The sequence below is a fragment of the Dermacentor silvarum genome, chromosome 7 (assembly GCF_013339745.2).
Source record: "Dermacentor silvarum isolate Dsil-2018 chromosome 7, BIME_Dsil_1.4, whole genome shotgun sequence".
Classification (NCBI taxonomy): domain Eukaryota; kingdom Metazoa; phylum Arthropoda; class Arachnida; order Ixodida; family Ixodidae; genus Dermacentor; species Dermacentor silvarum.
Genome location: NC_051160.1, coordinates 26,414,119 through 26,427,391, shown reverse-complemented (window position 1 = coordinate 26,427,391; position 13,273 = coordinate 26,414,119). Strand labels below are relative to the sequence as shown.

The window sequence follows — 13,273 nt, the reverse complement described above, 5'->3', positions numbered from 1 at the left end:
CTTCCCGTTTTCTGTGTTTGCTCTATCAGCATGAAGTGCCAAGTTCATCATGATGCCGTATTTAAAAGGAAAGTGATCATGTGTGCAGAGACAGGCGAAAATCGGGCCGCATCACGAGTACTCGGAGTACCCGAAACTTGCGTGCGGGACTGGCGCAAACAAATGAGATGATTTCTGCTAGCAAAGCAACACGGAAGGGTTTCAGTGGACCAAAGCAGGATGCATTCTGCGACGATCCACTTCCGACGTTATGATCGCCTTGGCCCTATCTTGAAAGCGATCTGCGATGGGGACAGAGTCCGCCGCGCACTTTGTTTTCGCTGCTTACAGTTTGCGTTGAAACGAGAGGCAGCACATGAAGGTCAATCCGTTCCCTGCCGCCACCGCAGTCATCGAGCGAGAAGTGTTCATGTTTGCTCGTGTGCGCGTGACATCATGCTTGTTAATTTAGTTAGTAAGCGAATGTTAGCAAGTTTATACGGCTGATAAAACTACTATCCTTACTTCGTATAGCAGTCTACTAATTTGCTATCACAATTGATGCTTAGCCTTTTGGGCGAAACTGCATTTTAAAAAAAATTCATCGCAGCTTTAGTGCATTCGTAGTAAATCTTTGTTTTTTTCAAATGAGAGAAAGTTTTATTTGTGTATGAAAGCATGAGGTGCATGGTATAATCAAGTAAATACAATATCAGCAGGAGCATCAAACCTGATTTGTCTAGCAGCTCGTGCTTTGTTCAAAGTACAGTTGTAGCAAATGCCACCGAGCACAATTGTCACAACAAACTTGTACTACTCTCAAGTTTTCTACAGACCAACACACGATAGCCTAGCCTTACCTTCCTCGCTGACCGAGGATGAATCCTCCCAGCTGACCCTGGAGCGCTTGAAGCTTATTCGGGGCGGTCGGTATGGGTCAGAAGGTGCGGCAGACTGAGGCTGCTTTTTGCCTGCAGAAAACAGAAGCGCATGGCTTTCTGTAAGTGGCTTCCTACTTAATTTCCAATATAATGCCGCAAGATGCGAAGAACAGCACACAGAACGAGGGTGGTGCGACAAAAAACACAAACTCTATATTCAAGGCCCAACAATAATTGTCCTCGCCAACTTTATCTTCTTCGGAGATGCTTGCACTCGTGTCCCTCCCTTCGTTGTGTTCGTGACAATATAAAACAGTTGCACAAACTCACTCTGTTCCTTCTGCTGCCGCCTCTCGATGTAGCGCTTCGACTCTGCAGCAGCACTTTGGGACCGTGTTCTGGAGCCCTTTCCTGGGGGAGGGATTGATTGATAAGTGGGACCCCCAAGCGATGCACAGGCTACGAAAGATGCCACAGTAGAGGGCTTCCAACTAAATTTAACTACGGGTGTGCGAATACCGAATACTAGAAGATTTCGAATCAGGGGGGGATATATACTGCACCGAATGTCTAGAAAATACAGCACTGCATACGCTCAGGTGTCTCCTAGCATTGCATAACAAAGATGTTGCAAGCTATCAGCAACTTAGTTCCATAGAAAATCAAGATATAAAGTACTGTCAACTCTTATTGATTAAAGAAAACACCAAATGAGTCTGCCATCAATCATTACAGCGAAGTTCTAGTATATAAAGGTCTGGAAAAGACTTTTATTTTTAAATCAATAGACCTTCTGTTCAATAGAATCAAGTGTGTTTTTGCTCTGAAACTAATGAATTAGTGATGTTCTGTTGCTGAATAGCAATGGGGTTTTCAGTTCAATAGTGGACCTGTGCTAATCAGCAATCCCTTATTTCTCAGCAAGTTCTTATTCCCAGTTCTTAAAATACAGAAGGGCTAAACCAACTTTAGGCACTTGGGCTATCGTAAGGCCAATCTGCGCGGCAGACGAAAGGACCACGCATCACATGACTCGATCAGCACTCCACGCATAGTTGGAGCCCACAGTAAAGAGCAGGCCCTGTCCGCACCATTTCAGTGTCAGGTTTGGCGTGATTTGCCGCACGTCGAAGAACCTCACATCTGGAGTGTAATGGCAAGTTTGTGCGACGTCAGGGAGTGCTCGCAGTGACAAAGAGTCCGCTACAGTGGCGCTCTCCTTTTGTGACGAAAACAATGTGAAACGCTCCCTTGGGCGGCATCGAGCACGAGAAGCACTGCGGCGCATGTGGCACTGAGCTAGTCTCTACACCTGAATATTCGGAAAATGTAGTTTCCATTTAACGAAGTTTTCAGCTTTTTCAAGCATGTACTTGAGCCTATATGGCTTACTAGCCATCTAGCAAAAAGCTGCAAAAATGTCGGCTGAGGCACACACTACTGTATTTATTCGAATCTAGGCTGACAGTTTTTTTTCAAACAATCATATACGAAACGAAACTCTAGGGCCGGCTTAGATTCGAGGATATTGAAGAACACGCCAGTTTTTAATTGATACTGATAAATAGTATGGTGCATAGTTAGCGCCATCTAGAAAAGTCAGTATCGCGGCCGCTACTATCAGCGCCAGTAGCCAACTGAAGTACACGAGCGACATCACCATTTTGAGCTGTGTCGTATCGGTAGTATCGGTACAGTGCCTAGAATATACTTATATTCTAGACACAGTAGTATTGGTATGGTGTAGCATCGGCGCACGGCGTGGCATTATCGTAGTAAGGCACCAAACAGGCGATGCCACTATAGTACCACTTTCTAACGAACAGTTGTGCTAGCCGCAGAGGCATCGTCAAACGTTCAAGCCGGACGGGACTTCGGCATCGATGAGAAAAACGTCCGTCGTTGGAGGGGGCAACAGGAGATGCTTTTTGCGTGCGCCGCACGGAGGATGACATTTACCCAGAAACTTTGATTGTGCGCTCCTTGAAAAAGTGCAGCATCTCTAATGCTCTTAATGGTACTGAATATAGAGCACTGTTTTAAAACGGCAGTGATAAGGAAGATAGCGACAAGGCTAGCAGCGATAATGACGTAGAATGCGCTCGGCATGTTCATATTCAATAAAGCTGTTTTCATTTTGTGAACCCTGTCTTCGCTTTTGTATTCGGCCTACATTCGAGGTAAGTTTTATTTTTTTTTTCTGGCTTCGGACTTTAGGGGGTCGGCCTAGAATCGGAGTCGGCCTAGATTTGAGTAAACACGGTATTTCAAGTGTCCTTCCACATGAAAAGCCTGCCCGGTAAAAACGCCCTCAAAGTGCGAGGGCCGGGACGCAGTAGGCAGGAAACATCGCTGCGACAGCTCGCAGCGCTCGGACAAACACAAGAGCTGACGATTCTTTCTGTGCAATGGGGATGGGGGTCCTATCTGCCCTCTCCTATCGCGCATCCATGCACGTGCAAGTGCGAAGGTTGAGCCGAGACGGTTGGTGCCTTAAAGTTCATTGGATTCCCGCAAGTCTACTGTTGGTGGTCACATAATCTCAAGTTTCTGAGGTGCGGTGCGAAATATTCGCACGCGTTGTGACAGCGAATTCGTGGTCATCGAGCGAGATCTGTTAATGTTTGCGTGAGTGTGCGTAACACCGATAAAACTACGAACCTTAGTTCGTGTAGTTGTCCCCTTGCTATCGCGATCAATGCTCCGCCTTTCAGCAGAACTGCGACTTCTCTTTTTCGCTCGGGAGGAATAGCCGTATCTTTTTACACCTTTGTATTTTTGTGGGTACCGGCTGCGGGCACCGAGCGCGGCCAGCCATGGCATTCAAGATTTAAGGCGCCGCGCTACGCAACACGGAAATCTCGGACGTCGTGAGCGAGCCACGTTGATGCATTGCTCTCGCCGCGATCTGCAACACACGCTCCGGCGTTCATAATCACGCTCTCATGGCGTGACCTTCTTGTGATTTGTTTACAAGTGCTTACTGACAAGATACTATCTACCAGGAAGGCTCTGGGAAATTGTGAAGCTGTTTTTACTACTAAAACGCTGCTAATTCTGCTATATCACTGCTAATTCAAACGTCGAATTAAGGAAATTCGTGATTCAACGTAGTTTTTCATTGCAAGTACAACTTCATTATATCGAGGTTTGATCTAGTAGGTATCCGAGTCGCGAATCGACTTATTTGAACGGTCGCTATTCGATTCAAGTATTCGCACACCCCTAAATTGAACCATTCTGTAATCGGCACCCAAGTCCAAGTATACAAGCATGGGCTCGATCACAAAGTTAATCGACAGTTCAACATGAGCCCCATCTAACGAGGCACCGCTAACTAAAAGATTCACGTCGTGCTCAGGCACACTGCGCAAGGAAACAAGCACACACCCCTTCCTCCTCTAGACGAACGCTGTTTTGCGACCGTGCACTTGTGGCAGTTCCACGTTCCTCTTGGTAGCCTGCGCAGTGGTGGTTGTGTGCATTCCAGGTGGTAGGCCAGCGGGCAGGAATCGCAGCAGATGAGTGTGCCACCCTTGCCGCATGCGTCACACGAATCGTCGTTGCCATCGGACAAAGATTCGGCTCTGCGGACAAACACAGAAGCAAGCCGAGATAAGGCATCCTATAAACACTTGTAGTCGAGAGTTTGGTAAGAAGGACTTATCTGATCAGTTAGATTACGTTACGCGACTGCAGTCACGGACCAAGTCAGAAGTTAGCCGACATTTCAGTTCCTTGTTCACAGCACAGATGGTGTAGGTGTCAGTTTAAGTACGCAGCACATGGTCTAATGAGTGTAAAAATCATTGTCGCATGGAGCTCATCAAAGAAACACCACTACACTCCTCAGAGCTTCCTTAAAATTACATGCTGCATAACCGAGACTCAGCATGCCCCCCAGCCAATAAAATAAGCAATATCTAAACACCAAAAAGAAACTTGTTTAAAGTGTCAATAACCTAAGCGCCAAAGCAAACTATTGACAACCTATTTTTGCAAAAAGCGTTGCAGAGCCCGAAAACCTACGATACTGAACCCCCCCCCCAGTGCATTTCTTTACTCTAATTTATACATAGCTGGCAAAGCTGCGGAGGATAAAGCAACTTTACACAATTTCTGTGTTCTTGACCAAAAAAGTTTGCGCTACGCGACTGTAAGAACACGGAATGCGCTACACAATTAGGCAGGCGCCAATTTCATACATTGTTGTTACAATATATGAAGCAATTGTCACAAAGGACGTCCCATATGTGAACCTTCTAAACAGGGAATGGCGAGTGGAGTGACACATCAGTACAACTGCACTCATCGCACAGCTTCCCACAGCACACCGCCTGCAAATTTGACCGATACAGTGTATCACACACTGGAAGCTGAAGGCATACAAATAGTTAAACCTCAATATAACAGTGTTCTTGCACACGATTTCAACATAACAAAATTAGTGTCAAAGTAGCTAGGCCAAGTGTTACCACGATGGTGGCTATGGCTGCCAGCGGATCTGTGTGCAAGATCGCTGGTTTGAGGTGGTGAGATAACCAAAATGGCAGCGATGGCCACTTCGATTAATGCCGTTTCAGACTTGTGGTCGTGGCAAAAAGTCTGGAAAATTGGACGGTTTAGGTTTTTTGCGTCCGAAATTTCTGACATTCTTATACATTGACTCTATGGGGTACGTGGTGCCGCCTCCCAGGCATCTGAAAAATCGGGCGTCCGGAAAATCGGTCGTTGACTGTATTCAGTTCGGAAGTAGCAACAATAATTTTCAATGCACTCGAAACAAATACAACCGCTATTCACAAAACCACAATGAGTCAAGCACCACCAGTCTTGAAAGCTCATTAAGACGGCGTCTGCTAGAAAAAGTAACTCTGCTCCTCGGGCAACTGCAAGCCTTGAAATTGCAAACGGCTTCAAGGTGGCACTTAGCAGCAGCACCAAATGACCACGAGACGTCAGTGCTTGTCTCATCAACAAACAAAACCCATTGCTACATTTTTGACGAATAGAGTGGATCTGTTCCTCACTCGCTCTCATTCTCAGCAGCATCGGACCCTTCTTCCTCCTCCTCATCTTCTTCCTCGTCTTCCTCCTCCTGGTCGTCGTCCTCTTCTTCCTCAATGTACTTGCGCTTGGCAGGGGAGGCCGGCTTCTCCTTGGGACGACAGGATATGCAGTACCAGTCGCCCTTGGGAATTACCTGCACGGACGAAGACAGACACATTCACTCGTACCTTGACCACCTGGTGTTTTTTTCATAATGCGCACGTCACCTAAAAACGTACTTGCCAACCTGCGAACTTCTGTAAAGGTCTCGTGGCACTCAGGGAGCAAGGAAGGAATAACGTGAATTTTTTAAAAGCTTGCCCCGAACCCACGCATTTTGCGGGACACGACAGTGGGCTTCTCCCGGAAGTACGTAATTATCGAAATTCCAAAGCAGATTTTTGCTTACTTCAGCCTGTTTATTAAACCGCATCAATAAATATACACAGTAAGCGCACCGATCCACACATCCTTCTTGATTGATGTCACCTATTGGCCAATACAGCCGTGTATTAGAATCTGCTATATTACGAAATAAGGCATCCAGAAAAGAGTTGTTGAAAAGTAAACGTTTGAGAGAAAGGAGACTTGGCAATCCACACACGGCTGCAGAACTTTGCCGAGATGCAGAGCATATGCTATCCGCGGATTGTTTTTTCAACAATCCCGAGGGGTGGTTCAGGACCCCTTTAACTGTAATATGCCACATTGCGGCCCATGTGGGAGCCACGCAGCGCTAACAGTTCTCTGTAGCCGACTCCTTCAATTTTCTGTTCACACTCATTCACTTCTTACTTCTTGTTATAATTAGTGGCTCAAGCTATCTACTCAGCAAGACGACACCTGCAAAACTGAAAGAAAGCAAAGGCACGGCAAGCTTCCCTTCAAAAAGTGCCCAGTTTAACAGCAGCCCACCTCGAGTGGAGGTTTGAGACAGTAGAGATGGTGTCCGCGGTCGCAGCCATCACAGAGCAGCATGCGTTCCGGGTCCCTCCGCCGCCGGCAGATGCGGCAGTAGGCCTTGAGCACTGACCGGTCCCATGCCACACTGCGCTCCAGCGACGACAGGTGCAGAAACAGCTGGGCCACCGATGTGCACCCGCTGACAGACTCTCGCCAGTTCTCCAGCAACGACGGCTTGCTAGGCGGCTCGTCAGGCACGTCTGTTGAGTCATAAGCATTGCCAGAACCAGAAATCACGCTTTTGTTGAGATCAAGTGAGAAAATTCCAGATTTACTGTAAAATGAGCAGAGCATTTTTTTTTTCTCATCCTTCTAACTAGCCATACGAATGCCACTGCAAACTTGGGTAACGTAGGCTATTTCAACTGTCAAGCGGAAGACAATTTTCTTTTTTTCTCTTTCGTGAAAGCTTCCTCCATCTTGCAGATTTCCCCGGAAATAGTTTGACATCTCGAGTACTGTTTTTAACGCCCAGCGTGCCTTTCTAATTCTGGGATTTTACGTGCCAAAACCACGATTTATTCATGAGGCACGTTGCAGTGAGGGACTCTGGATTAATTTTGACCACCTGGGGTTCTTTAATGTGCACCCACTGCACGGTACACTGGTGTTTCTGCATTTCACCCCCACCGAAATGCAGCCACTGCGGCTGGGATTCGATCCCGCACCCTCGGGCTTAGTAAGCACAACGCCACAGCCGCTACGCCACCACTCCGAGTCGCACTGTGCCTTATTGCTAGACTGGTGCTTCCTAACCTTGTACCAGTAAGCGGTACCCTGTACCTACACTGGTACCTTGTATTAGTGTTCACAACAAAACTTGGGCGTTCGTGTCTGAGCCTTCCTTCGTCTTAGTTTTAAGTGCGCTGTTGCTATTAGCCATGGTACAAGGTGCATGGCGGTTTTCATAGGAGCACAAATAGGCTTGAAGACAACAAAGATGTTAAAACAGCCTAATGGGCATTTTATTACTGTTGACTTGATTTCTGCCTGTGGCCATGGTCCTTTGACCATGAATGCCATTTTTGGCCATGAATGCACGTGCATGACCTTACCCTCCCCGTCTTCCTTTCTCTGTTTCCGGGCAAGCTCCGCAGCTTTCCGTTTTTTCCGCTGTTCTTCAGACTCTCCTGAAATGTTCAGAAAGCAAGCAACAATCAAAGCACTGTTCAATGTCAGAAAAACAGGCACCAGCTAGCAATGGGATGAAATTCTTACCCAGAGGTGGCTGAAGAAACCTTGCCTCGATGCCCATCGAGACATCAAGCAGCGCTTGTGATAGGACACGCACATCAGACTCGTAGTCCAAGGTGGATGCGATTTTTACACTGTCAAGAAGAGGCAGAGAAGGAATTGCATTGATATGTCATACAACCACAGCGATCATACAGTCAAACACGGTTATAATGAACTTCAGCACCAAATTCGTTATACGCATTGTGAACAGTGAAGTGAAAACACACTAACGAAGCAAAACATCCCACTCACCGTGAATAATTACTCCAAAAGTAATTTATTGCACAGAAAAGTACACCTACTTGCAGTAGGCAGTGATTTTCACCTGAACACTTCGTTTAGCTCCCCCATCAATGACTATCTCATTTTCGACATGCGACATCATTTCAATGAACTCCAGTCCACTTCCCCGTATCCCTGGGCAGTATCGTTCCAGCACCATGGCAACAAAAAGGGCTTCATGTAACGTCAGGAGAGGGCGATCGTATTCCGGCGGTGGCTCCTCGGCGGCACCAGATGCCAGCATGTAGGCAACAATTTTATGTTGAATTCCAATGGCGGAGTCGGAGCAAGTTTTTCTGCTCGGTTCAGAGCAAGTTTGTTCCAATGACAGAGTGAGGGCGGGAGTAAAGTGTTCCAATGAGAGAGTCGGAGTGGATTCAGAGCGGGAGTCACTCCATGGAGCAGGAAAAGATGCTCCGCCAAAATCGGCGGAGTGGACCGGAACTCTGCGTGACGCATTTCCTTTGCCACGTTTGTCTGCTGGGGGGCGCCGCCGGTTGCGACTCGCGAGTTGTGGTGGTAATGGCGGACGACATGAATGGCGCGGCTAGTTCGGCAAAGCGTGCGGCATTGGTTCTGCTACTCGATAGCGACAGCTCCGAGTTAGAAAGCTCAAGTTCCGACACGAGTGATTTCTCGAATAGTGACAGCGACGCTGAAACTGCCGCGGAATTCGACAGGATCTTCCGCATTCTCCCGAAGAGGTCCAAACTTGTCGGCTAGACACCTATCATGTTTGTCCGCATCCTGTGTGCTCACCATTGTAAACAAAAGCTGCTGCACGCTTGGCGAGATATCCATTCCACAATTTTAAGCAGCAGGTGAACGGCGCTGAACAGACAAGTGACCGGTGCGACGGTGCTGGGAGCAAACAGCCGAAGGGAATGACAACACGCATAGCATGCTGGGTAAATCGGCGGCCCGAAGGATAGAACTTCCGCTTCCGCCTGGCTCCGGCGGCGCAGGTTGTGTTCCACTCGCGGAGCCCGTTGGCTGCTCCGGCTCCGCCATTGGAATTCAACATTAGAGTACAACAACTGGCTTGCCGTCATAGCTAGGTTGTCGCCAGCTGTAAAAAAATCCTCAAAGGCAACGCACAGTGCCTGGAACATCGGCGAGCTCTTCCCATAGCACAGCAAAGTCACTGCTGTCTTTTGCTGTATTCGCAAATTCCACCCCCTCTTGACACAGTCCAGCATGGTGGAAGCAGTTGCGGATTGTGTCTCGAGTCAAGTCTTGCCAGGCATAACTGATCATTTCGATTGCGACCAGCAAATTAGTCTTCAGCTCGTCGTTCATCCACAATTTCACAAACAGGCGCTCAACAAAGCGCTTCCGGTAGCCCACCTTAAACGCACGGATGATGCCTTGGTCAAGTGGCTGTAAAACCGCTGTTGCGTTCGGTGACAAGAAGCAACGTTCAATGTTATTGAGCGAGGCGCGGCAGCTGTGCGCTGAACAATTATCCAGGAAAAGGCAAATCTTGTCCCCGCTCGTTGCGAACAGCCGCAAACGTGCCTGGAGTGTGTTTGCGGCTGTTTGGCGACGGATCGTGCGCGCTCAAAGTTCTATATATCGAATGTCTGGTGTGTTATACCTGTTAAATCTCACCCATCTGTGTTCATCTTTGTTTGAATTTTATGCCCTACACTAGCGCCATAAGATGGCCAAATGACTACCAAGGTATAAACTCTGATCTGTGTCACAAGTGGGGGTGGAAAGCCAATGTTCACTGAGGTGTTTAAATTACCTGCAACCATGCACTTGAACACCTATTGCCATGCACAACATATTGTCATGGCATGGCTACAGCACACTTTCCTGGTTTAAAAGAAATTCGTTTTCAGGGTAAATAAACTTGCACGGTTTTCTTTCACCATTACAGACTACTGTATAGCATACTACCTGGGTACAGGGCCACATACCGTCAATATATCAAAAACATTCACATTCAACCGTCATTTCAAGTCAACAGACTTGAGATGGCTCGATAGTTGTTTCAAAACACCATAGGAGCACCGATCTCATTGTACAGTAGAACCCCGCTGATACGTATTTCACGGGGCCGTAAAAAAAAAACTTAACAAGCCGGGAAATGCAAGAGCCGAGCAACAGACAAAATTGAGAAATGAGAGTAGTGGTGAACTGCACACAATTTTATTTTAATTCTTACGTTTGAAAAAAAAAGTCGCAGTTTCGCCCGAAAGCCGAAGCATCGATTGCGATAGCAAATTAGTAGACAGCTATACAAACTAAAGATAGTAGTTTTATGGTCCGTATAAGCTCATAAACATTCGCTTATTAACTATATTAACAAGCATGATGTCTTGCGCACAGGGAAACAGGAACACATCGGGCTCGATGAGCGCGGACCCTTGCTATCAAAACGTTCGCGTGAGGAAGTGCCGCCGCTGCAGCCAGCGAAGTGACCCTCGTGCGATCTATCGCTTCAACGCAAACAGAGCACCGAGAACACACAGCACGCAAAAAGCTACGAGCTGCCAACGCACCTACACTGCCTAGACTCTGGCCCTAACGCAGATCGCTTTCAAGATACGGCCCGCGCGACGTGTGGTATACAGTTGATGCCAGAGTACAGCGCGCACTTTTTTTATGTTGCAGATTGCTTTCAAGAAACAGCGCCCGCGTGGCCACCGCCGTAGTGACCGCCCCGGGGGGGTGTCTCGCGCGCGACAGAAGCAGTGCGCTTTTGCTCCGCCTTTCTGCTTCATGCGTAGAAGAATGAGCCACGCTCGTCGGCTGACTCGCACATACAGCATACGGCGCACGGCAGAATCGCCCTTGGACTTTGGAACAGCTATGCGCCAACACCAATTTTAGGGCCCCAGCGCGTCATAGACACCATATTTAGATAGAAAATACAGATTTCAAAGACTATGCTTTTGCTGGCGGAAACCGAAAATACGTCATAGGTGTCGCCCCCGCTATTTTGGGCTGCCAATCCCATTGTCAAGAAACCAAGCCAAGCGACATAAAAAGTTGACATGGCTGCTCGGGCCCACACTGGGTGGCAGTTTGCAACGCAACAGCGGGGTTACCAATGCATTGGGTCCTATGGGAGCTATGCCGAGACCGGCCGCAAACAACGTAACAGCCAGGAAAACACAGCATCCGGGAACGTAACAGCGGGGTTCTACTGTATTTATATTATAGACTATGATCAAAATGCTTCACAAATGCCTTTGAAATGCTTGTGTAACTGGTATCAAAATCTCTACTGCCTTCCAAGTGGATAATGCTCACAGTTCCGTTTGGTCCTTGTCTGCCGCCTCAACTGTTGCCAAGAGAACATCCAGCTTTTCTCTCCATTGGACTCGATCAACCTGTGCAAAAGATTGATAAAAATGTTACAAGTAATACTAGCCAACCTGGCGAATCAACTTGTACGAGGCTGAACTGTGTGGAAGCTCTAAAGGATCCGGTTTAAGATCCACAAGCTACAGCTGGACTATAAGTGGAGAAGAGTGAAAGCCCAGATAAACGTCCATATCCTGGAACATGCAACAACACACACCATATCCTATAAGGAGTCAAAGCGTAGTCAGCAAGTCATGATGCACATAATAAAGCTTAACAGCCAATGGTTGAGAGAAGAAACGTGACTTAGCCATTCAAAGCAAACCGTGGAGGGGATGCCATCATTGGTCAAAAGCTGCCCATATACCTCAAGCCTATTCCAGCTCACTGGCACTAGCTGGCACTGGTTCACTAATGTGCTATACGTTTAGCATGTTGTACTCCGCATTTGCTTGTCAGTGGAGTACTATCAGCTAAGCATTCATAGCAAAGGTGTGTCTATCGCCGAGGAAACGGCACGGCCCAGCACTTACCATTGCAATCGACAGCTTGCTGTTACCAAAAATCACGAACAATTCACAAATCTCATACCGTATATTCTTGTGCAAGGGCTAGGCTTCGCTTCGAAAATTTCTCAACGTATTTCTTGGGTGTGGCCCACACACAAATAAAAAATAAATGTTTATCTGCTTTGAAAAACCAACGCGGTTGTCACTTTGTGCGATGATATCTTGGTAAGCCTTTATTTTAGCTTTGTCCATTCGTCGTTGCTGGCACTTAAAGGGGGATGTGGCAATTGAAGTGCTCAAATTGGTCAAAAATTTCGATTAAACGATTTATCCTGTTTCGCGATCCTCGGACCTTTATTTACCTCATGGTGAAATATAACAAAATACGCGATAGAAACCAAGAATACAGCAATTTCCTAGAGTGCTGTCATCCAATATTGTAAAAAGATCGGGCTTCGAGGTCCATTTTCTCAGCTTTCATTTTTTGTGCAGTTGCTTTCAGTCATTACAGTGCCATTTCACAATGAATGAAGACAAAATCATTCCGTCCTTTGCACTTAGATCCTGAAACATAGATAAGTGCAACAAAGCTGTTCATTTTTATTTGCACCTCATAAAAAATTTGTTTTTTTTTTGCAAAGTAAGACAATATGCATAGAAAAGTTCAAAAACAATTTGGTGCTCATTTCAGCATTTACAAAAATAAACCCATAGCTTTATTGCACAGAATGGGCCTTTGTGAACATGCTGATGTGAAAATCTTGGCGAACTTATGTGTAATTAATTAACTTGGGGATGACCATTAGAGGCTCTGTTATTGCAACTCGAAAACTACAATAGATAGCACAAAACTGATTGCAGTAATCATATCAGCATAACAAATCGCACCTGCATGCCAAATTTCATCGATTTACAGCTATAAATAAACAAATAAAAAAAGTTTTCATTGCCACGTCCCCCCTTAACCACAGAGCTGGAGCAGCTGGCTCACTGAAAGTGCAGTGCTACAAGATGAAGTTGCCCAAGGAGGCAGGCACAAATATAGTGCCACCATGT

General features: G+C 46.8%; 1 protein-coding gene across 1 annotated transcript in view; it reads right to left on the bottom strand.

Moving 5' to 3' along the window:
• Positions 1-13,273, bottom strand: part of LOC119457787 (bromodomain adjacent to zinc finger domain protein 1A-like) — a 45,574-nt gene that overhangs the window by 7,920 nt on the left and 24,381 nt on the right. The window contains 8 exon segments of the mRNA XM_037719503.2: positions 840-950; positions 1,191-1,271; positions 4,251-4,447; positions 5,891-6,063; positions 6,825-7,072; positions 7,928-8,002; positions 8,091-8,200; positions 11,655-11,734. Of these exon segments, the coding sequence (XP_037575431.1) occupies positions 840-950; positions 1,191-1,271; positions 4,251-4,447; positions 5,891-6,063; positions 6,825-7,072; positions 7,928-8,002; positions 8,091-8,200; positions 11,655-11,734 (1,075 nt within the window).